This window comes from Opisthocomus hoazin, chromosome 5 (assembly GCF_030867145.1).
Source record: "Opisthocomus hoazin isolate bOpiHoa1 chromosome 5, bOpiHoa1.hap1, whole genome shotgun sequence".
Classification (NCBI taxonomy): Eukaryota; Metazoa; Chordata; class Aves; order Opisthocomiformes; family Opisthocomidae; genus Opisthocomus; species Opisthocomus hoazin.
Window position 1 is genome coordinate 43,199,901 of NC_134418.1, and position 26,295 is coordinate 43,226,195.

The 26,295-nt window shown below is 40.6% G+C and overlaps 1 protein-coding gene across 6 annotated transcripts in view; it reads right to left on the reverse strand.

The window, feature by feature from the left end:
- INPP4B (inositol polyphosphate-4-phosphatase type II B) overlaps positions 1-26,295 on the reverse strand; it is a 346,018-nt gene that overhangs the window by 58,962 nt on the left and 260,761 nt on the right. For 5 of the 6 annotated variants that reach the window (XM_075421031.1, XM_075421033.1, XM_075421032.1 and 2 more), the window contains 3 exons: positions 20,923-21,100; positions 16,813-17,025; positions 11,149-11,293 (listed from right to left, as the gene is read on the reverse strand). In XM_075421031.1, coding sequence (XP_075277146.1) covers positions 11,149-11,293; positions 16,813-17,025; positions 20,923-21,100 — 536 coding nt within the window. The remainder of the gene's footprint in view (positions 1-11,148; positions 11,294-16,812; positions 17,026-20,922; positions 21,101-26,295) is intronic. The other variant, XM_075421030.1, reaches the window with a different exon arrangement.

Genomic DNA, 26,295 nt, shown 5'->3' on the forward strand with positions numbered 1-26,295 from the left:
ATGCAGGGGGCCAACCATGGCTCGAGTACCTTTACTCCTACAGAGACTGGTGATAGCTTTGTAGAATCTCTTAGGGAAGGCAACAGTACAAATAACCACTTTTGTGTTTAACGCATTCAACGACTTACACACGTGTTGACACTTTAGGTGTCCAATTTCAAGTTAAAATTGCAAGATTTACATCCTCATCACAGTGGAAAATCCATTGAAAAAGACTGATGAATAAACTGAATGACTAATATCTGGAAAGAAAAAAAAAGATGTTAGGAGCAAGAACAGAAGCAACAAGGAGACTACAGGATGACTATCAGGTCACTAAAATGACAAGGGCAGCCTGTCCTGTTTGCCAGTACCTGAAGGGGGCCTATAGGAAAGCCGGAGAGGGACTTTTTACAAGGGCATGGAATGACAGGACAAGGGGGAATGGCTTTAAACTGAGTAGGGTAGATTCAGATTAGATATGGAAGAAATTCTTTACGATGAGGGTGGTGAGGCACTGAAAGAGATTGCCCAGAGCAGTTGTGGATGCTCCCTCCAGTGTTCAAGGCCAGGTTGGATGGGGCTTTGAGCAACCTGGTGTAGTGGAAGGTGTCCCTGTCCATGACAGGGGGGCTGGAACTAGATGATCTTTAAGGTCCTCTCCAACCCAAACCATTCTATGATTCTATGAATATTTAGCATCCAAACGAAAGAGTCAAAGCATACTGATGAAGCAAGGAAACTCAGTTCAAAAACTGTGCTAGTCAGCCCTTGGAAGGAAAACTAAAACAAGGCATAGAAGCCAAACACATTAAAATGAAAAATGGAAGGATGAAATCAGAAGTAGCATCACCACTATGCATTTAGTGTAAGCTTAAAACAAACGAGTAAGTGCAGCAAAGCACTGAGTAGATACTCCACTTGCATTGCTAACAGAGTTGTGGAAGTTCAATTTATGACAGGATTTGCCCTTTGGTTGCTGGAAAATACCCTTCAGTCCCATGTTCTCTTAACCAGCATGCCTGCACAAGCAGATAACTTGCTTTGTGCCCAACTAGTCATTTCTACATGCTAATATTCAAATTGCAATAATAAATCAAACTGCATGTTAAATTTGATAAAGTTTGGCAGAAAAGCAAGCTCCTGCTATTTTCAAAGTCAGGTCCATTGAAGTGCTTAATATAAGGTGATGGTAATCAAACAGCAAAAGCCCTAAGGCTTTGGAATCCACCCCTATCTCCTTTTGCCCTGGCAAGAGAGAAAAAAAAGCCCGTTGTGTCACTTCTATCCGCATCACCTAAAAATCAGTGGAAATCTTTGACAGCTTCAAGTCACCTCAAAATTTAAATGGTATGAAGTTAAAAACTAAACATGGAATTAAAAGCAGAAGAGAACATAACGTCATACTCTTAAAGGAACAGAGGGCCCTACAGACGGATGGTAATGAACGCAACAGCAGCTACCCACGACTTAACTTTTCACTGCAGCTAATCACTTATTCCCTTACCTTACTACCTGAACATACAAATAATCCACAACAGGATTGAAATAACAGAGGTCAAACAATCACAGAATAGTAGGGGTTGGAAGGGACGTCTGTGGGTCATCTAGTCCAACCCCCCTGCTGAAGCAGGGTCACCTACAGCAGGCTGCACAGGACCTTGTCCAGGCGGGTCTTCAGTATCTCCAGAGAAGGAGACTCCACGACCTCCCTGGGCAACCTGTTCCAGTGCTCCATCACCCCCAGAGGGAAGAAGTTCTTCCTCATGTTCAGATGGAACTTCCTCTGCTTCAGTTTGTGCCCATTGCCCCTTGTCCTGTCACTGGGCACCACTGAAAAGAGTCTGGCCCCATCCTCCTGACACCCACCCTTCAGATATTTATAAGCATTTATTAGGTCCCCTCGCAGCCTTCTCTTCTTCAGGCTAAACAAGCCCAGCTCCCTCAGCCTCTCCTCATAGGAGAGATGTTCCAGTCCCCTCATCATCCTTGTAGCCCTCCGTTGCACTCTCTCCAGTAGCTCCTCATCTTTCTTGAACTGGGGAGGCCAGAACTGGACAGAGTACTCCAGATGAGGCCTCACCAGGGCAGAGTGGAGAGGGAGGAGAACCTCCCTCAACCTGCTGGCCACACTCTTCTTAAGGCACCCCAGGATACCATTGTCCTTCTTGGCAACCAGGCGACACTGCTGGCTCGTGGTCAACTTGTCATCCACCAGCACACCCAGGTCCCTCTCCACAGAGCTGCTCTCCAGCAGGTTCGCCCCGAGCCTGTACTGATGCACAGGGTTATTCCTTCCCAGGTGCAGGACCCTGCACTTGCCCTTGTTGAACTTTATCAGGTTCCTCTCTGCCCAACTCTCCAGACTGTCCAGGTTTCACTGGATGGCAGCACAGCCTTCTGGTGTATCAGCCACTCCTCCCAATTTTGTAAATGACTTCTCTTGTTATCACAAATTGAACACTAGACAAAGTCTGTTTTAACGTGAAAGGCAAGCAAAACAAACCAACAAACACAAACCAGTAGTGAATCCCTCAAAAACAGATAGTGCAAACAGCATGAAATAGTAAGTCTGAATTTACTCACTTAGGATAGGAACATTCTTTTAATTTTTTTTTAAGAGAGGTTTAAAAACCAACTTAGTAGAGTCCGCGTATTCAACCCTGCACCACAAAAACCTCAGCTTCCGACTTCATTGTGCCATTCAGCTCTTGGAGCTCAGGTTAACTCCAGTATGAGACTAAGCTTTTTGAGAAAGAATGAGGTTATATGCTCACAATTCTGCAGTATTTCTCACAGGAACACCAAAAACCTGCATAAGTCTTCCTGGTATTTCTGCAGTTGTTAGAATGTCAGTCTACTTTGCACAGCTTGGGTATCCAAAAGAACAATTTTTAATTCTTGGGGAATTATTATTCCATTGTAATCATCCAACATTTTCTATACTGTCACATGGATTAACAGTGAAAATGGAAACCACCTAATCATACATATAGAAATGTCTCAGCAGCTTTAGTCACAATGAAAACAGAAAAATAAGGCAATGACAATAACAGACATAAAGCTAAAGAAATATAATATACTTGGAACATAGGACTAATGGATAAACCTTGCTCTAGAAGCATTGTGCAATTAAATATTCTGATGTCTTGTTTAAAAAAACAGTTCGTTGATTCAGCTGAAGAGTATTCCTTTCCCTTATGCATTTTTAAGCTTCCACCAATAGCTGAAGTACTTGGAGAAAATACTGCTGAATGTGTTGCCTTCTATGATGGGCTACATGTACCCAGTTAAGGTCCCTATCAAAAAGAGAAGGACGATACAAAAGTGAGAGGGAAAATAAAAAAAAAAACTAGTGCAGAAATAGAGTTGAGGCAAAGACAAGCTTAAGAGAACAGGAAAGAAAAATGTGAGGAAAAGGATGGGAAGAGAAAGATTTTCAGAAGCGTTTTTTTTTCCTCAAAATAAATAATGTTTGCTACTCCACTGAACAAAGACCACGGGAGAATTTTTCATCTTCCTGATTAAATGATATCTTACTGTAAAAGTTCTTCTGAAGATGGAAACAAAACCAGAACACAGTTTTATTTCACATTTCTACCAGCATTGCCTTGGGAGAGATGCACTGAAAGGATGCAGTGCCCATCCCTAGGGCACTGAAAGACAGAAAGATTAAATCTAGACTTACAAAATCCCCCATCAGGTATCAAATTATTCAAGAAAAATTAACCCACCTAAGCCTGTAGCGATGGGGCCATGAACAGATATTTTCCTTCACTTCAGCTAGAAAATATGGCACCATTGCCCAGGTACTCTGTCCTACCTGTGCTGAAGGTTACTATTGGCCAATCCATCTGCCCAGTAGCAGAGTTTATGATTCCATAATTCACTTCAGGCAAAATCCAGCTGCAATCACACTGCCAGATCAAATTGTTTGAGACAATGTGGTGGATTTTGCATGTAGCAAATTAGGGAGTACTCACATAGAGCCAGCGGAGGAATGGCTGGGTGATAGTTGTGATGGTGGGGTACAAGGAGCAGATGTAAACAACAGCCTCTTACAGCAGCACAGCTAAACATGGAGATCTGTCAGGGGCTGTGTAAGCATAGCAGCAAAGTACTGTGTTTCACTGGCACCTCTAATGCTGCAGGACAGGCTTTCACATTCTGACTCCCATGGAAAATGGAAAGGCAAAAATAAAATGAATTTAATGTTGTCAAGTAGTTCTCCAAGGCAAACCAGCCTAGAGTTAAAAGAATAAAAAAATCCACCCCTCTCCTTTAAAATCCATCTACTCTTCCTGACTTATCCTGCAGAGAAATCATAATCCTGCAACTGATGAAACCATAGCATGTTACCTTGGTAACTGATAACTCAAATTCAGTCTTAAGAATACACTCAAAGGTCAGATTGCATCAAAAGTTAGGCTGAGGAAGGTATAATTCATGTTGAAAGGTAAGTACAAGAGAAAAGCGCCACCAACATTTCTGATTACAAAGATTCCATACAATAAATATAAGCATGTTGGGGAAAAAAAAATAAGACACACAGTATCAACACTGAGACTGCAAATATAAATCTATTTTAGGAAGCTCTGAATATATGTTATGATGTCTATAGTTATAGGAATATGCTATTGCTCAAAGCCATCAAATTATTGTCGTAAAATTTTCTACAATTCAAAATCAAGATGCATGCATTCTTTGACATCTTTTCCATTGTTACATGCTAGAAAAAAAATTGTATTAAAACAGTCAGGTACACTAATATAAACAAACATTTCATCCCATATTTTAAGGCATACTTTCCAATATTTTGGTCAAAACCCTGGGCATTCCCCATTTTTCTTACAAACAGCAGTACAAGTTTTCTTAGAATCAACTTCAGCGCTGAAGCAGTTTCAGATGCAAAGATCTATCCATGCCCATAATTTGCAGTGTTAATGAAATATGTTATGCTCAAATTAATGGTATAATACATCACTGCAAGATATGGCAAGCTCTTCATGTATGTAATGTTTGTGAATTGTATGTAGCATAGAATTCTGTAATTTTAGAATGTATCTATGGGTGTAAACAGAGTATGATTTTATTTCTAGGAAAAAGTAATGAACCCATACAACCAAGCTTCAAATGTAAAATGGAGCAGAATTAAGGCAGTACTTATAACCCTAAACTTAAAATCTCAACCTCTATGTAGGCGCTTCATCGTGCGTCCTGAGGGCTTGATGTCAAACTTCAGAGAGGGAGATGCAGAGAAAAACAAACATGTAAACCCACATTCCCACAGGGAAGTCAAGCATGAAAAATTCTGGCCCCAAAGGCAATGGTTTTGAAAACCACTAGGCAACCAACTTTGGCACACACCTGAATGGTTCTTCAGAAAGCTCAATCTTTTAAGTTATTCCTATAAAAGAAAGCAATTTAAAAATGTCTCCATTTCTACAGGACCTTTGACAGCTTATAGGACTTTCAAGGCACTACATGATGCTCTCATGAAAACATCATTAGGAAATTATGAATTCCTCAAAAACTAGAACATGAAAACAAAGCGACCTGCCCTGCAAATCTCCTGCAGTTTCCATCTGATAGAGTATTGCAGAACACTCAGCACAACTCAACAGAAGCACTGACTCTGCTCTCACAGAAGGCCACTTGTACTGATTCAAGAGAGATAAGGAAGGCCCTAAAATGAGGGAAGAAGAGAAGAATTTATTCAAGGGCCATAACATCTTGATATTTTTTGTGTCCTTGGCCTGTCAGCTCCAGAAGACAACTCCTCAGCTGAATGAAACACATCTATAATTTTCTGTTACAATTACCATTATTGCTTAGCGTGAGGTACCTTTCATTCTAGTTGATGACTGCTTATCATAGTACTTAAAAGGAAGTAACTTTTAAGTTTTTTTTGCCTTTGTGAGCTAAAAGCTTACCAGTATTTAATTTGCCTGTGTAGGATGTGAGCCTGAACCAAAGCTAAGAGCATACTTTTTATGACTACAATGAAAGACTAAAATGGACTGCTTAAACACATTTCATGATTTATACAGAATAACAGAGGACATGTTCAGAGGGGAGAGAGAGTGAAGGAAAATCTGTAAACATTCGCGTTGCTAAGCATGTCAGAAAGCATCCAAAAAGAATTATCCTAAATTATGACTTATTTCAGACCGGAGAGGGAGGGGTAAATCTGAAGTTTTGTTCCATAACTATGGAATACAGATAAAAGACAGTACATGCACGTCTACGTATACACCCACAAACGCACTGCAGTAACTTGGGGGAAGTTTGGGTCAAAGTGTACTACTACTTTACCTGCAAAACATTTCCAATAGACATACTGGATTTCTGTTAATAATAGCAGAAAATCTTGTTCACACCAGGGGGAAGAGAAGGGAGTTAGGCACAAGAACATATTCAGTTTTGTTCTTTTAATCAAAATCAGTATGCTTGTGTTCACTTTCTAAAGCTTCTTTCAAGTCGACAACTACATCTACCTCACTGATATGTGTACCTTCTTATCTGAAAAAAGTCTGAAAAACATAGAAAGCTAACAGTATTGATACTTTGCACCTGCAAGTCTTCACTAGAGAACAAAGATGATATCATCTACCTCTCTAGTATTGTAAGGCTACTTGCCCGGTAGACAGAAACTCAGAAAAGCAAACAGATAAGAAATACTCTGGTCTCTGGACTATTCATAGAAAACCAAGTCACAGAATCATAGAATGCTTTGGGTTGGAAGGGACCTTTAGAGGTCATCTAGCCAAACCCCCCTGCAGCAAGCAGGAACATCTTCAACTAGACAGAGCCCCAACCAACCTGGCCTTGAATGTTTGCAGGGATGGGGCCTCCACTACTTCTCTGGGAAACCTGTTCCAGTGTTTCACCACCCTCAGGGTAAAAAATGTCTTCCTTATATCTAGTCTAAGTCTACTCTCCCTTAGTTTAAAGCCAACGCTCCCTGTTCTATTGCAACAAGCCCTGCTGAAAATATTTTCCCCATCTTTCCTATAGGCTCCCTTCAGGTACTTAGAGGCTGCTGTAAGGTCTCCCCAGAGTCTTCCCTTCTCCAGGCTGAACAAGCCCAACTCTCTCAGCCTTTCCTCATAGGAGAGGTGCTCCAACCCTCAGATCATCTTTGTGGCCCTCCTCTGGACCCGCTCCAACAGCTCCATGTCCTTCTTTTGCTGGGGGCTCCAGAGCTGGACGCAGGACTCCAGATGGGGCCTCACCAGAGCAGAGCAGAGGGGCAGAATCACCTCCTTCGACCTGCTTGGCCATGCTTGTCTTGATACAGCCCAGGATACGGTTGGCCTTCTGGGCTGCAAGTGCACATTGCTAGCTCATGTCAAGCTTTACATCCACCAGTACCCCCAAGTCATCCTCCGCAGAGCTGCTCTCAGTCTCTTCATCCCCCAGCCTGTACTGATGCCAGCAGTTGCCCCAACCCAGAAGCAGTACCTTGCCCTTGGCCTTGTTGAACCTCATAAGGTTCACACAGGCCCACTTCTTCAATTTGTCCAGGTCCCTCTGGATGGCATCCCGTCCTTCTGGTGTGTAACCTTCACCACTCAGCTTGGTGTCATCTGCAAACTTGCTGAGGGTGCACTCAATCTTGCTAAGTCATTGATGAAAATGCTAAACAGCACCAGTCCCAGAACGGACCCCTGAAGGACACCACTTGTCACTGGTGTCTATTTGAACATCGAGCCATTGACCAGTACCCTCTGGCTGTGACCTTCCAACAAGTTCCTCATCCACTGAACAGTCCACCCATCAAATCCGTATCTCTCCAATTTATAGAGAAGGATGTTGTGGGGGACTGTGTCAAAGGCTTTACAGAAGTCCAGGTAGGGGACATCCATTGCTCTTCACTTGTTGACTGATGCAGTCACTCCATCATAGAAAGCCACTAGGTTGGTCAGGCAGGACTTGCCCTTGGCGAAGCCATGCTGGCTGTCTCGAATCACCTCCCTGTCCTCCACATGCTTTAGCATAGCTTCTAGGAGGATGTGCTCCATGATCTTCCCAGGCACGGAGGTGGGGCTGACACATCGGTAGTTCCCAGCGTCATCCTTCCTACCCTTTTTGAAAAGGGGCACAACGCTTCCCTTCTTCCAGGCACCACGGACTTTGTCTGACTGCCATGACTTTCAAAATATCATGGAGAGTTGCTTTGCAACTGAATCAGCCAGTTCCCTCGGGACTCTGGGATGCATCTCATCAGGTCCCATAGATTTACGTATGTTCAGGTTCCTCAGCTGGTCACAAACCTGGTCTTCTCTTACAGTAGGACGGACTCTATCCCTCTGGTCCCCATCTTGTGGTCCATTGACTCGGGAGGGTTGAGGAGAGAGGTTGCCAGTGAAGACTAGAGCAAAAAAGTTGTTGAGTACCTCAGCCTTCTCCTCATCTGTTGATACGAGGTTGCCAGTCTTGCTCATCCGGGGGGTACACTTTCTTTATCCTTCCTTTTCTGGCTGACATACCTGTAGAAGCCCTTCTTGTTCTTCTTTGCATCCCTTGCCAAATTCAGCTCCAGCCGTGCCTTGGGCCTCCTGAACCCATCCCTATGCAGCTGGGCAGCATCCATATACTCTTCCCAGGTATCCTGTCCCTGCTTCCAACTGCCTGTGCAGTTCCCTCTTGCTCTTTATTTTGACCAGCATGTCTCAACTCAGCCATGCTGGTCTGTTCCCTTCCTTGCCTGACTTCTTACACCTGGGGACTGAGAACTCAACCTCTACAGAAAGATTCCTTAAAGACCTGCCAGCTCTGTTCTGCTCCCTTGTCCCTGAGGACCATTTCCAAGGGGGTCCTACTGACTAACTCCCTGAAGACCTGGAAGTTTGTTCTAAAACTGAGGATCTTGACTATACTCCTTGCCTTTCCCATATCCCTCAGGACTGTGAACTCCACCAGCGCATGATCACTGTAGCCCATGCTGCCTCCAATCTTGATGTCACTGATGACCTCACTTGCATTGGTGACCATCAGGTCCAGTATTGCATCTCCTCGGGTCAGGCTATCTATTACCAGGCTTAAGTTATTCTCAATGTGCTCCAGGAGTCTGCTGGATTGCCTACAGCTCACCATGCTACTTCTTTGGCAGACGCTGGGGTGGTTGAAGTCCCCCAACAGGATGAGAGCCTGCAAGCATGCTGCATCCTGCATCTGGAAGAAGAAGGCTTCATCAGTAGGCTCCCCTTGATCAGGAGGCCTGTAGTAGACACCAGCTACAAGGTTCCCTTTATTGCCTCAGTCTCTGATTCTTACCCATAAGCTTTTGACCTGCTTGTGGCTATTCTTCAGAGACAGCTCTTCACACTCTATCCATTTCTTGATGTTGAGGACAACCCCTCCACCCTTCCTTCCCTGCCTGTCGCCAGCAATAGCCACATTCCAGTCACGGGATTCCTCCCACCAAGTTTCAGTAATGGCAATCACATCATAACTTTCTAGCAGCATGGTAGCTTCCAACTCCTCCTGTTTGTTGCCCGTGCTGTGCGCATTCATGTAGAGGCACTTCATCTGGGCTGCTGGCCTTATCACCTTCATAGAGGAACAGCCCTTATTTCCTTTAAGGTGTTTCACGGAAGTTTTCTTGTTGGCTCCTACTACCTCAGGAGCCACCAGCTTATCTCTGCAAGACTTCGATTGTGCTGCAGTGTCCCCAGCATGCCTCTGGGCAACAGGCTGAGGGCCTGTACTAGCACCCCATCCCTCTAACCATTGTGTATCATCCCACCGCTTGTCACTGGCAAGCCTGATATGTTCTCCCTCCTCCTTCACATCTAGTTTAAAGCTCTGTCAATGGGTCCCGCAAGCTCCTGAGCAAAGACCCTCTTTCCCCTTTGAGAAAGGTGGCTCTCATTTGATGCCAGTAATCCTGGTGCCGTGTAGACCATCCCATTGTCAAAAAACGCAAAGCTGTGACGGTGACACCAGCCACAGAGACATGTATTAATAGACTGGGCCCATCTGTTCCTTCCAGCATCACTGCCCACAAGTGGAAGGAGGGAGGAAGTCCAACACATCTGGCATTGAAAACAAGAATTCCAGGATGCCAGCACAAATCTCACACTGGTAAAAACGCTGACATTGCAGCTGCATTAAAAATCAATACTACAACCAAAATCTGTTGCATGAAACTCACCAGTACTACACAAATGATACACAGCTGAAAAAAATAGTTTAAATTTTTGCTACATAAGAAAGAAATTAAAAGTAAGTTCTAATTACTTCAAAACCCTTGATATAAATTATGCCGTTAAAATTGGGGAGGGGGGGGAAACATGTAAAGGAAAACACAGGATAAAATACACAACTTTAAAAGAGCTCCAAAACTACAAAGTTCCATAAAATAAAGTGTTTGAGGAGTTTTTGTTGTTTTAGGGTTTTTTTCATCTGTATGTTTATTTTTTTAACTGAAGAGTGGCACAAGAGTTGGTTCCGATTTCCTTAAATTTGGACTATGACCATTATGTCTAAGGAGCTGTTTCATTTGTTGCAACGCAGTTGCACATCAGAAAGTCTTGTCAGACTTATGAAGCAGATCTAATCTATGCTTAGAGAAAGCAACAAGGAATCTAGCCATAGGAGCAGATCAGAAGATTTGGTGACAAGGACCTGCTGTGGACAAAGTTTTGTTTGCATCATCTCAGGGAATCACTCTACGTAGCCTCCAGTATTGACACAGACTGACACCTTCATTCAGGGAAAAATGAATTTTAGCAAATCAGAAAACAAAAATCAGTATAACACTTCAGAAAAGTGGAAGGCTTTACAGAAGAATGACACTGAAACAGAATGTTCACCTTTTTTTACAAGTTTCCTATGGGGTAAGACATGCTCCAATTTTTTTTTCCTCAAAATGGTACAGTCAAGTGAAATCTAAAATAAAGTACATCAACTTTCAAAGGAAAACATTGTGGTTTCAAAAGGTTTTCATTGCAGCAGAAAAAATTGAGCACAACAAGCAGTTTGAGCACACAAAGGAGCTGTAATTTGACGAATAGCTTTCCATCATTCAAGGCTACAGCTGTTCAAAACCTTGCTATCAGCACTCTCATCAGAGATACTATTGACTCATCTCTATATAATTTTTCTGTGACTTTTTCAATTTTTATTTATTCTCATCAATGATTAAAAAAAAATGTTGCTTACCACCTGTATGCAACACCTTGCGATCTGCTGCGGAATGGTCATTTTCACCCTCTTTAGTGTTGCTGATGTTGTCTTTTTCAAGCAGTCTGTCCACCATGGCAATAACACAGTTTAAACTCTTTCCCACATTGGCCCACACCCTGTCCTGAAAAGACCATAATTATCACTGCACATTACGGAAGAAGAAAACAGAGACAATACTAACCTCTTATTAACACCTTCAAGTGGAGACAGAGATGTGCAAGTTACTAGAAATATTACTAGAAGTATTAAGTGTCAGCATATTATTAATTTTCTCTATTTGAAGTAATACAGTAAGAGCGTAGACATTCAAAGCCTTGCCAAATCAAATCTTGTGTGCAACTGTCAGTTTTGCCATAGTACTTGACAACCTCTATTTGATAATTTAACATACCCTCTATTTTAATCACATCAGTTACTCAGTTAAAGCAAATGCCAAATTAAAGGACTAGAATTAGAAACTTGCTGTCATGACATGTTTATTAGGTAACAAAATTTCAATTTTGCCCTCAACACAAACTGCAACCACCGTACTTAACTGAGTTTATAATAAATATGAGAATTACAGAAGTAATAGAGTGGTAGAAAAAATTCTGTACAAGCAGAGAACAAAAGAGATAACGTGGAGTGAAAGAAGGAGCTGTTATGGAACAGTTTGGGTTTTTTAAATACAGGAAGTCTCCTTCAGGTGCTGGATGCTGCAGAAATCAGAGCGCTTGCACCTACTTCCATGGGGCTGAATAAGAAAATGGAAAAGAACAAGCCGTACAAGAAATGAGGCTGTCCACAAGGCTAGCAATTAGACTAAAAACAAAACAGAACAAACTCACAAAAAACCCCATATACATGTTTTAACTTTGGATCATGCTGAAAATAGTACAGAGCAACCAGAGTTTGCTTAAGGGTTAAAAATGGGAAGATAATATTACCGGTCTTCTTTCTACTTTATGGTACAATAGCCAGAAGCATTACGTATACGTCAGGCCTTGAGGCGCAGAAATGGAGTTACAAAAGACAATGAGAGAAGGTCAAAGAAAACTGAAAACTCAGAGAATAGCCACAGTTCGATACAAATGGTAACACTTGGAAGTTGGGTGAAGGCACAGCTAGAACTACTACTAAGGCAAACATTTAATCTAAGATTTTTTAATTACTTGACACACTTTTTAGGCCATTATCCTGACTAGAGGTATCTGATCTTTCCCTGTTCCCTCTGCTTGAGGCCACACTTTGTGACAAGCGGATACCCTGCCCTGAGGGATGTGGCACAGGCCTGCAGAAAGAAGCATGTACTTGCTGAATCTGTACAGCAACACAGATCCTCTCCTCCAGCTCCCCAAACCCAATTCCTGGAAAGATCTTGCAAGGCTGCCTTAAGGGCAAGTGATCATCTAGTGTTACAGGCAGATGTAGAAACTGCAGATAAGTATGGTTTGATCCTCCCCCTAGATAAATCTATGCCTTAGCCATATTATGAGAAAGGTACTGATTTACAAGAGGCAAGAAGCAGGTCACTCATCCAGAACTGCATTTAACCCACTTTTTTTTTTTTCCAAGTACTGCATGTACAATGCAATAAGTGGAAATCTCTTGTACGCATGAAACAAACCTTTAGACACATGACTATCTGATATTCACATGCATAGATAGAATTTAAAGCCAAAGATAGAGGACAGGTATAGATTCCTCGAAAAGTTTAATCCCATATGTACCTCAAGCATTCCTGAAAAACATTTAAAATGTGTGTGAAATGATTGATTTCTACCACCCACAAGCATTATTTCTGGGAGAAGGATTCTATGAAAAGCAATAAAACACCGCAGACAGCAAGAATTCTGCCCCCAAATAGCTGCAAGTTTTACCAGAGAGCAGTGGGGAACTTAAGGCTTTCTAGTCACTGAAGCTGCTTAGGTATATGAACTCAGGTTGCTCAGTGCGGCTGCAGCAACGTAATTTCCCTTTCCTCTCACTGCTGGGGGAGTTGAATCACAAAAACGAAGAGTGGCAAGCTCTTAATAAGCATCTGGAGTTGTTGCAGAAGCAATGCAAATATAAGCCTTTGTTCCATTTTGGAAAGAACACATTTCTCTCTTCAAACCAACTATTAACCCAGCTTTGAGATGATGTCTATACAATATTCACACAAACATTCCTTGAGGATTTAGAAGCAAAATTCATGAAGATCTGTTGACAGAAAGCTCACTTATTATCATATATCTGTTTTTTTACAAGTAAGATGGAGTGTGGGCCTGTCCCACAGCTCTTTTTTTCCACACAGGAGGTTCCTAGGAATAGAAGCTATCATCATAGGCAGACAGAAAAACTACTGTTCATTGTTCTACTGTTTATTGCAACGTTTTTCTGTCTGCACCAAAAATGGGCACACTTTTTCCAGGAGGGATGCTGGAATCCTGCAATTTGGTAAGTGCAATTCTGAAGTAAAAATGCAGTTTTCAATCAATGAAAATCAAGTGACTCCCTACTATTCTCCCTGAGAAGAAATCCATCCATTGTGACATTGTCATTCTTTGTCAGCCCTTACTATACCCATGTTTTCCTGTAGCCTAGTGCACTTTCCAACCACCTTTCACCTTCTTAAGTGGTCAATTTTCAGTTTGCCTAAGAACTACCTCACAACTGATCATTTTGCAGCATGTCTCAGGTTAAAGCACAAAATACACCCCCATCCTCTCAAGTAAGCATTCTTATAGGCCCTCTGTGTGACATGAGGGATCAGAAGAAAATAAGTCTTATTTCTTCATACACTGAACTACTGAGGGCCTAGACTCCTAAGCAGGTTGCTTCTCCCCGATACCAATTTTCCCACCAGTTGCTATGGAGCTAACTGGATGGTAAATTTACTACTGAGGTGTGAAAGAACAAGGGAAACAAGGTCTCTGACTCCCTCTCATTACTGTTTCTTTAAGCTCAGAAGTCAAGCCATTGACAGGGAAAGCAGAAACCTGTAACAGGGCTTGACCCTCCTGGGACAAAGCAGACTGGGACAAGGCAATGGCACATTGACATATACTTCTCCCAAATTTCATAAGCCATTTGGGACGTTAAGGAGTCAAGGCAACTTGTGGTTAGGTGTTATCGGTTAGAAACGGCCATAGTTGCATTTTTCTTGCCACCTCTGCTGTGGCACCGGTAGGCATGCATGCATACTCATAACGATCTCTGTGGAAAGCCAGGCCTTGGAACCACTGAAAGCTGGGCATTCTTAGGACATTTAAAAATGAACCTGGAAAATAATTTTCTTTCATCTACCCAATCCAAAAAATGCAATTAATTTCCATCTGCTCTGAAAGTATCATTAAAAGGCAATTCAACTTCCTCCTTTCAGAAAGCAGGAGTGGAAACTATTTTCCTGTCATTGCACCTGACTGGATGTCTTTTTCCTAAGCACTGCTGCCCAGTGGAGACCCAGAGTGCTGTCTTATGTTTTTTAAAGGATTCTCAGGCTTCCCACACTCTCTACAGAGCTCCTCAGTCATCTCTTGTCCTTCCATATACATCACTGAAGTTGCATGCTTTACTTGTGCCAGGTATGACACAGCAACTGCACTCCTCAGTGCTCTGGAGACACTGTGTCTCCTTCATGTCGGTTGACAGCCACGTATTACCTTCAGGTCCTTTTGAGGTATGCTCACAGATAAAGCAAGTATCTTGACTAATGTGCATGATTAACACCCTCTTGTGATGTGACAGTGCTTTGGAGTGGGATGTATCACACACAGGTCAGTATTTCAGACCCGTATCCGAGTACCGCATCAGTATTTGTACACAACTTATTGGAAATGCCATTTTGTCTGTTCTCTGTACCTCCAAATACATTAAGTAGTCAGAAGCGTAGAGCAGAAACAGCTCCAAGTGGCAACAGGCCCACCTTTTATTGTATTATATACGACAATATGCTCTGTTCCCTCCTGCAGAGAGGTTCTAGGATAGCAGACGCAGCTGGCAAGAGAAGAGAGTATCTACCCAAAGGCAATCTGGAACTCTCCAGTCAAATATTTCCTTCAACAGTAAAGTTTTACTATTGCCTAAGTGTAGTGCACCAATATAAATAGCTCAATCCATACTCCTTTCAGCTATTCTGGGATGAATATTTGTATCTGGTATCAAAGAAGATACCAGGTACAAAGAAGAGACAGCATTGTAGCAACACAGTATCGCTATTGAGAAGAAGGCTTTTTGGAAAACTCTCGTCACTCAGTGAAAGGGCACCGTGCACAGTTAAGAAATTGGGAGTTCTTCCAATAATGGAAGCCTAATCTTTCACATTTAGAAAAAAACCAAAATGTCTCTACGATTTATACTGTCTCAGGTTTGACAGTGACTCTGACTCAGTTTAACTCAGAGAACACTTAAAAATACACTTCATTTTCATCCAGCAGGTAACCTTGCTAGTTCAGCAGAAAAAATAGACACGCTTTAAACTAATGTGCTTGTATGTTTTAATAGATGAGGACCAAGCACCTGGAAGAAATAAATTTTTAAGAAAATCAATAATGAAACACAGTAAAGGTAGCTTCTTGATAGAGGTAGAAGTACTAGATTTAAATACAACTTGCACATAAATTCTATTTTTCCAATGCAAAATTTCTCCCTTTTAATCAAAACTATGGCGATATTTATTTTTCTGAATGTTTCAGTAGCTGGAAACAAACATTTTGGCTTTCATTTCGAGGAAAGAAGAACCAGTCTGGCCCCTTAGGTTGTTGAGAAAACATGAAAAAGTGAATTCAAGGCTATAAAACCAGAAGACAAATAAAAGAATGAGTTGTTTATTGTCTAAATCTCATGACTACGTAATGCATCGGATTGGAGATAATTGTCTTTTCCCTAGAAGAAATATATTTTTCTTCCCTTATTTGTGGTATGGATAAAAATTATAGTTCAGATGTAAGTACTGTAGCTCACACAAGTTATTAATTATTTACAATAGAGATTAATATGCTGGCATCCTCTACATTTATGACAACAGACTGATGAATTGAAAGTATGAGTTTGAACCGAATAAAAATAGCTTGAGTTCAGAGTGTACGTTACAAAGAAGCAGATCTATTATGAACATATCCACCAAAATAACTAATTTACAAAAGCTCAGCTGTATAAATGATACAAATTTTGAAAGATACGCTAAGAATGTTAATTTCAGACATTGTTTTAAGAACAGAGTTTAAGGGAAAACAGCTCTGTTTTTCTGAGGGTTAGTTCATATGCATTTAAACTACTTAATACTCAGTTTGGGGGGGGAACGACGCCCACGCTCCCCATGCCCCCCGATTTTCCTCATGACAGCGTACGTCATTCCAGTCTCCTTATATATGTCTAACTAGCAAAAACAACTCAAGTAAGAGCAAAGACAGACTATTTTCCTGTCTGGGCAAGCAGATACTCATCACCCTCACTGTTATATGCACAATCAAGCAGTCACACAGAAGCACACTGTACTTCAGAAAATTATTTCAAGATAGTATCAAAATACACTGTGCATCTGAAAAATATTATTTCAAGGTTCTGCACTCCCCCTTCGCCCCAGTAACATGTGACAAGGACACTTAGGACTTTCATTTGTTTAATGTTGAATTGTAGGCTTTAGGATTAAATACCAACCAAGAGATACTGACTACTTACCCACTCTTCCTCATCATACTCAGAGTGATGGGGTATAGAGTCCTGTCTTTTAATTTGAGAAGGATGATCCTGATGCTGTAAATCAGCCCCCTCTTCTGCACTGTTTCTAGGCACAGCTGGTTTCTTGAGGACACAGCCAGGCCGGGCTGTGTACAGCGCTAAAAGGGCACTTCGGACCAGCTGATCCTTAAATGTATGCACAAATAACTCTGTCTACAAAAAAAAATAAATGAATGAAAAGCTTAGATCAAATAATGCAATACTGCAACATACCTATTATAACACAGAATTACTCTTAGGCAGAGTGGATATTTATTTCAGGCTGGCCTGAGAGGCAGAAAACAAAACAGACCAACAAACAACGAGGAACAATTCCAGGGTTTTGGGGACATCATCACATTCTACAGTGCCAGTGTTCTAAGGGTTAACGCAAAAGTACAGTATCTGTCCTTTTCACACAATCCTATTTTCTTCAAGTTCCAAATTTCACCTGCAGAGACGAGCTTCTGTAAGAGCCAGTTCAAAGAGTAACCAACCACTGCTCAGTAATTTCCAAGTAAGTGTCAGATAAAGTGTGATTAAAAACTTTAAGGATCTTCTTAAATAAAAACACACCACTCTGCTGAGATTGCAGTATCTGCAAAAGCAGTGTTTCCAGGGATAACTTTTGGTACCTACAGGTTATCAACCCAGATACTACAGGGTGGTAACCACTAGCAAAGCCACAGTGACAAACAGCTGGGGAGAGTCACAATTTTGGTTACTTCCACAACATACAACAGGGTTCATCTATTAGAGTGGGGAGAGCACGCACCCTGCTGCTGCTGCAATGACAGCCGCCACATCCCACCTAGGCTAGCAGAGCTCCTCTCCCCAGTCTGAGGCCCTGGTTCACAGGTGATGATGAAACACTCTTTTGCATTTCTTTCACAGCACAATTACCTGAATTTATTTATCCCAGGTCAGTGGCATTTCGTTGCCTTCCTATTTATCCAGAACATAGTGGATTGTCATGTGCAGATTCTGATGCTGATCTGCTTTTGTGCACACAATCTTAATTAAACAGGCATGTGGAAAAGCATGTAGATAAAAGTCAGACCAACCAGCCTGAACAAGCAGTCACACCAAGCTAGGAAATGCCAGAAATAAAGGTTGCCCAGCCAAGCTTCATTCTGCCCTTTCACGCTTCTTATGCAAAACTTGGAGAAGTGGCAAAACCCCCCAAACCAAACAGGTTTCAAGTGTCCGCAACTGTGTCCCTGGAAATCTTTCTCCCTGGTTCTGCACTTTGTACTTTGATTCTTCTCCCATCCCTTTTCGATAGTGCTCCTCCTTACTAACTTGGTGCCTGAGGGAAAGGGTACTTAGAGACAGTTTACTTATATGTAGCCCTTCAGGACTGCCTCATGGTAGTCCTGAACTGCACTACACGATGATTTCAGTTTTCTACTTTTCCAGCCTCTACATGGTACATGCTCCGAGAATACACAGTGTTTGGGGAATATTTCTAACAATTCCCACCAATCTTCTATAAAGAAGATACAAATTGAGACTTGTGGAGGTGTCTTCTTCCATGGTAACAGCAGAGCTCCTCTTCAAGGCCGTTCCACAGTTCCGTGTCAAGAGAGTTCAAAGTACTTCACTTGTCTGTCCTTAGAAAGGACAACACCACAGTTTTGCTGAGGTTTTGTACCTCCCCTCCCCCTCAAAGTCTGCTTGAGATCATTTCAGGTCTCTGCATCAGGCACGGTAGACTCAAAAAAGGCTTTAAATTTCAGAAAATTGAATGTATTAGACAACTTGAAGTAAGGAATGCCCACTATGACTGCAACATATATTAGGTAAATACCTGAAAAGCTTAAGTAATTTAATATAAATATTTCATAAGGAAAATTCACTTTAAAAAACAAACTGGCATGGAAGTATATCTCTATTTTTTCATACATAGACTAAAAAGCTTCTGTAATTAAATTCCATTCAGGGATTCCATTGGTTTAATAATAGTCTACATTTTAACAGCATTTCCTTACTGCTTAGTACAGCTAAATTTGCAGAACATCACTATTTATAAAAAGGTATTGAAATCACAAAACAGGTCTACACAAAAGAAATCAAAACTTTGCAAATTCTTTTAGATAGTTGACTAAAGAATATTCTTCAAACAAAGATAGGCATAGCTGGAAAATGAATTTATCAAGCCTTCTGCAAGCTGCAAATGCTGATACACTTGTCGACAGCTAAAGGCTTCCTTAATGAATTAACAGGAAGTATTGATAAAAGGTTACTCTCAGGAAAACACTACACTAAATTGCAAATCATATATGGAGAAGGAAAACCATGCTTAATATGAAAAAATAAGGTGAATTTAAGAAGCAGCAGTGGAATTATTTGATTTAATTTTCCACTTTCAGTGCATGCAGCCAGACCCTCCATTTCTAACACAAATACTTCACTGTAATTCACATTATTGACAGCTCAACTATACTCCCTGATACCTAATGTTTTTAGAAAGAATTATTATATATATCACGCTTAACATTATCTTAAAATAAAAAGTGCTATGCTTTTTAATAAACTGGAGGAATGTAATCACCAGGCAAATAATTTGTACAACTTCTTCAAACAGCTGTTTAATTTCTAAATTTCTATCAAATTAAACTGTAAGAGAACACTTTTTCCATATAAAAAGTATACAAATGATGGGAGAGCAGAAGCACCTCTCCTGCCTCAAGAATGCAGGTAGGCATCATGTAATTCTATTCAGAAGAGCATGCCAACCTAGCTTCAACGTAACAAGGGACACTCCATTAGTCTTGGCTCTCCCACACTGTACCAGATTATACAGACAGGTTATCTTTGGATATCTTTGGTTATCAAGATGATGCTTTGCATTAACCATGAAGGATCTAATTTTTGAATCTTTGCAACACACTTCTTTGTTTCATGTGCTTTATTTGTGCATGCATATTTCTTTGAACTAACCACTAACAGAGCAGCTCCGCATTTTCTATGTGCAGCTAAAAATGGCCTCCTTCAGTAGTACATGGAAAGGTATGCTATCATTGCCAAACACCCTTCCCTCCCCCCCCCCATTCCTCCTTTTCATTTCCAGGTGAATTCTGCTTTGCTCTATTATCCTTGACATTTACAGTGACTCCTATGTTCTCAGAGTTACTGTGGATTTACACATCTGTAACCGAGAGCAACGCTTCTCTCCCCCGTGGCTCCAATGCAATGCTTTCACAGCATGTGGCTGAGCTCAATATTCAGATTTGAAACTCCCATTGAACGACATACTGCTGGGATAATAGTGCTCAACAGACCACAGGGGTTGCCACTTCCCAATAGCTGAAGATATATTGAAATGGTTATTGATAGTGTTATTAAGCCATATTGAGATCACATTACAGAAGGTATGGCCCGTGAAGTGACAGGAAACTTTTTTTCAACCCCTCTGGTCACAGCTATAGTGCTTAATATTTTTATAGGATAACATATGCTTAAAAGTGCTTCAGACTTCAGCTAATCTCCAATATCACTCTGTGAGACAGGTGGAAAATTTTATCTTCCTTAATTTATAGTTAAAGAAACTAAGAGGAGGAAGAGCCTACAGCAACAGAGGAATGCAAAAGGAGAAAGAGGATTAAAATTTGAGACCTCCTGGTGCCAACTTCTTAGCCTTTCCTTCCACACTGCATCACCATTTCTGATCATGCTATTATTCTAAACCTCACGCACAAACCTGGCTTGGACTACCTCCCACAAGTATCACAGAAAAAGAAATAAAATAACCATTTATCATACCACAGAATTATTTACAATAAACTATTTTTGATAAACTGCAGTATGTGGCCACTAGAGGAAAACAAAGACACATGAAATCAAATTAATTCTACTTTAAAATAAAAACGATCTTTATAGACTTCATTAATTTTCTACATGGAAATGCTAAATAATATTCTTTTTCTGATAGCAACATTTTGAAGCTATTTTAGCAGAGCTTGTTTAACATTTCCTGATGCTATGAAAGTCAATTTATGCAGAAAAAAACCCCAACAGTTAGAGACATGGTTATTCCATTTTCCATTGCAGTGAAGATTAGAATCTTACTTTTTCTGAAAGCATCTTTAAAGAATTCTTCAAGCTGTCTGGAGAATGCTGGCTTGCAGAATTAAGCAGCAGGTCTGCATGGCTTGATATGAGAGGTTGTAGATGATTGATGTTGCTGAGAACTTCTTTTGCCTTGGCTGTGTTTTCAGGTGAATAGTAAATACACTGGTATCCAGTACTGTAATAACAGAGAAAGAGTCACATAATGTCAAAATAATTTCTGCTGTTGTTAACAATGCTTAATGTGCTGAAAATCTTACCACTAGTTTTGCAAAAAATGACAGATACCCAAACTTCGCTGATACCATTGACATGCTCCTTCCTTTAAGCGCAAAAACAACTCCTTGCTTGAACAGTGGAGTACAACAGACTGCCCACCACCAAACACTCCAAGTAGTACTGTTCAACCTAATCAGCCCTATGAGTGATTGATCTTAACACAAGAAAAAAAGATATTTATTTTTTTTTTAAAAAATGTAATTCTGGAGAAACAGAAGGTTTGACCAATAATCACAAAGAGCATAAGGCTCCTTATTTTTCCAGCTGAACTCCCCATCACATTATTAACTACCTCACTAAGTCTTTCAAAACGAGCCATTAGTGTTTAACTGATCAGTGGCCCGCACTACGTTTTGATTAGCATCAGTGATGTCCAGGAAGTGGTGATAACCAGAGTTATCTCCAACAAAAACCATATGTCTAACTTGCAAGAAAAGATGCAGAAATGGAGTGTGGGAGTTATCTACTACAAAAACACAGAAATGCATACTGTAAACTCCCTACTTTCCATTTAACTGTTCACAAACTATTGCAATTCTTTTGTGTTACTGCTTTTCCCCCACAACACTTTACTAATTACTCAATACCCTTTTATACCATTAGTCCCAAATACCATTTCAGACAGCGTGCACACACCTGCTGGTTCTTGGCTGTAGTATACATCTCCCCACCTAAAACTCTTGTGTGTAATCCTTCCCTTTAGAAAGCCTTGCTTCAGTCTTTCAGAGAAACCAACCAAAATCTTTTGCAGCTTAACCTATAACTCTAACACAGGACAAAACGTAATGAAGCAACTCCTAGAACATTACTAATGCCAGAACAACGTAGGTACTACTCCCCATTTGGTTCTGTATCTATCTCCCTTCTTCCCTCTTGTGTCTTTTCATCATACATCCTTCAGTCTCTTCCATCCTTCCCCCACTGATTTATTTCTTGATTTCACATATCAAGACCTGAATTTTGACACTCGTGTAATCTTTGGAACTTTGCTTTTCATTTCAGTCTTTTTCCAGATCTCTTCACTCCCCCATTTCCCCTGTGTGTCACCTAGTGTCCCTTCTAGTTCCTCCTCATTAGTTTTCTACAAATAAGAAATTAAATTTTACTCAATATAGGACATACACAACACACCTTCAGAAGTCCAAATTAAGTCCACTTCCATAAAACTTAGAAGGCTTAAGTCTTTTGGCAAGTAGGGATAGATTCAAGCAGTCTTAAAATTAAGCCTCTTGCTTAGACATTTTGCTGAGTTACAGTCCCAGATTCCACAATACGCCCTCCTAATCTTTCTGTCTTTCACCAATGTCTTCGTTTCTAGATACAATTCTTTGTTAGAGGCAGTCAGGATGAATGGCATCTGACTCAGCGAAACTTTGTCATGATCAGTCATGCTACTAGCCACATCAAAATTACTACGTGTCTCCAGTTTGCAGTCCACTATATGAGTTGCTAAACTGCTGAGTGCAGAGGTCAGATTTCTGGATATTTCCACAAAAGGAATCGTATAAACTGTCTCTCCTAATGAATTCGGCAAAAAAATCCCCGTCCCTCTGAGAAATGAGGAAACCGCCACAGCTCTGCCTTCAAGGTGGCAACACTGTTAGTGAAACGAACTTCCAAAGTCAGATCTATCTCTACATTCACTGCAACTCTTAAACTGTCAGAGTCAGTAGACAAGGTAGGGACAAAGAGTAATAGTCTATGTTAATTGTAGCGAAGACATAGTCTTAAAAATCTTGATACTCCACAGCGCTGAATAATCTTCTCTAATTCCCCTTCATGCTTCTCCCTTCCTTTATCAAACAGCCTTTTTGCAGTCTGAATCTTGCTAATGCTGTTATCAAGCTCACCATGCACATACTCCTTTCTGGGGTTCCCCTCAGCCTTTAATCCCCAGATCATTTTCACTGATCTCTCACAGCTCTAAGCTTCAGTGAATACTGCAGCAGAAAAGCTACAGACAATGCTACAATTAAAGAAAGAGGGAAGAAAGATACTAAACCTGTGGGTAGGTCTCACTCTAATAAAGTAAATCATAGCTTTTTAAATAAAGGAAATAGTGGAGAGAGAACGACTTTTTCTTCAGAATGAAGGGCTCTTTCAGTCCTCATTATTTGTTTAATTTTAACATTTCCAGAACCCCAGAAAGCATGAGATGACTCCAAATATTCAGTTTCTTTCAGAATTTGAGGGCAACTTCCTCTGTCCCCTCAAGAAATTGAGTAATTCTTTTTCATAAACAAGATGTTTAGGAGTATCTGAAGTTTCTAATTGTTGTGTCTTGACACTGTTGCGTCTAAGACTAGCCTGGAATTTTCTGTAGCCTTACTGTTCATGAAAAGACGTTACTACTGCCAATTAACTGAATTAGTTTCCTTATAAATATTTTTAGAGCTTGCTGCTGCATATAGTCACGGTATATAAAGAAGCAGCTACCAATAGAACATACAGAGAAACTTTTTACAGATGTCCTAATGCAGAAACTAGATGAAGGGAATTACAACTAAGAAGAAACATTTGCATTAGGGCAAAGGCCACAGGGGTAGGGCCAGTGTGGGAAATCAGCAGCGGTATGAAAACGAACCTTTGATATGTAAAATACATTATTAGTCATGTACCTTTTGAAAAACTCTGTAACAATGTCTTCTGGGTTAAGTTTCAAAGCTCTCACTAGGGATATAAAAATCACACAATCATTTCCATATATTGGCATCATCGTTAACTACATACACATGACTGTCAGTGGTCACTTCAGTTTTAAAATTGCTTTAATGACATTGTCATGTAATTTGAGTAAAGATTACATTGGCTACATCTGCAATTTTAACTCTAAATTAACAAAGGTTTAGCCTGAGAATGAATACAGCAATATGCTAAATGTCTAATTTTTAATGACACTCCAAGTAACTCCACTCCTGCTGTTAACCGAGTAATTTGGGTGGCTGAGTTAAATTGTCACCTTCTGGGACTGGGTTAAACTCTTTCAACAAAGAACATTTGATCTCGCGTTTTTCACGGTCAAAACCGCAGACATTAACATCAAGAATACAGTTAGGGCATACACAGCAAGAATATCTTTTCCCAGATAACCTCAAGCTTATGTACGTCATTAAAGAGACCAACTCAGTGGCTTATTTATGTGTGAAGTATTCTGTCTGAAGAGGGAAATTATGATTAAAAATAAACTGATTACATAAAAAACCCAGGACAATTCACTGCCTTAGGAAATAAATCTAAACCATATGATCATGCTGAGGTTTTGAAAACAGGCCCGAGAGAGTTCAGAAGTTGGAATTAATTATTTTTATTTCCTTAAGATTCCCTTGAAAACTTGGAAATTTCGACTCTGAATACTGAAGAAAATGAAATTATGTTATTATTTCTGTCTAATCTATCTTTACTTTTGAAGTCCAAATCTCCTGAACCCTTATCTTGAAGCAATGGCTAAGTCTGTTTGCACAGAGCTTCTCTTGCTGCTCTTCTGTTTCCTCTTCATTCCTAACTGAATCTTGGAATAACTCTACAGCAATGCCTTCAACTGGTAATGGGACATCAGTTTCAGCGAAAAGAAAAATGAAGATGCCCTTCATCAGCCTTCTACACACCTAAGTGGGACAGATGCCAGAGTGGCATAGGTGAATCTCATAGTGAATCTTCCTGGGACGACTCAGTCCAGGGAAGCTGAATGCCCAGGGAAAGCCTTCCACAGTTCTTCAAATTAATGTCAGAGTATCTTTACATTGGTGGAAAGATGCAAGTCGGCTTCAACGTAAGAAAGAATCTTATGTAGGGTAACTGAGTATTGTTCTTGTCAGGAAAAAAAAAAAAAAGGCATTGTGCCTCAATCCAAGCCTGAGGCTAAACGGTGCCTTTCAGTGGAGCCTTTTCCTGGCAGCCTGCTGGAGTATGTGTTAAAAGAAATGATGGCAAAGTCATAGATCCACTCTGCTCCTGCCACTACAAGAGTCCATGCATACAGAACAGTTTCTTGCTCTCCAAAACATATGATCCTGTCCAACCTTTGCATGCAAAGCTCCCCCAATTTCTCCTTCCCTTCTTTTTCCAGCCCCAGTCCCTTCTTGTATGCCTGCATAAGGAGATGCTACAGGTAATTAAGTCCAGAGAGCCTAGAGTTGGAAAATACTGTGATAAGCTTTTTCTGTCTCAAATGACTAGCACAAACTTCGGCAGTTTCTCAGCAAAATTTCCAGTAACCTTAATACATTGATTTTATGGTCCATGAAAAAATGTTCATCTCCATGAAGTCTAATCTCTCTCATACACATGTAGATACACACGTACACACACACGCGTGTGCACAAAAAACGGGGAAAGTGAGCAAACAATAACATCTCTGTGAAAAGTGCTACGCACGACAGGCTGTGGTTTCCCTTTGAGAATAAAAGTTATAATTAGATCAAACAAAAACTATTATTATTTCAACATCTCTGGGATGTTCAGTGAAAGGGTACCGTTTCAGGTTCCTCAGAGAATGGACTTAAGCTGAAGGTTATAAAACTTAGGTAACAGGAATCCTGAAGATTTCCGCATTAATAAAATATCTGGTGACAAGTATGCTAGTGAAAGAGCACACCTCACCCCTTGACAAAAAATCTAGGCCTCATCAAATGAAAAAATCTTTTTAGACAACTCAAAGGCAAATTAAACTACTATGTCTTTAAAAAAATAAAACAACATAAACATAAAATCCTTTTCAGGACTATTCCAGGTTTAAGCCTGTGCTAAATTAAAGCAGGATAATTTCTAAAGAACTTGCTAGCAATAGTGTGCAAAATCATAGTGAATCATAGCACCTAATGCAGCTTGTGGGACACCTATTTTTCTTGATGGTTAGTAATGGGGCACTAAAAAATTTTAATCATAAGTCTATGTGTTTTGGCTAAAGCACAGATCATCAAATTAGCTTTTGAATAAGAAAATAAGTCCTTGGTGTACCCTGAAAGTGAGTTATGAACATTTTAAGCAGTGAGGCATTATATGGGTATAACTTACAGAAGGTCTGCCTTAAATGTTCCTGCACAACTGAGCTCTAACAACAATAATTTGCTGTTCCATCTAGACTGATGAGAAGAC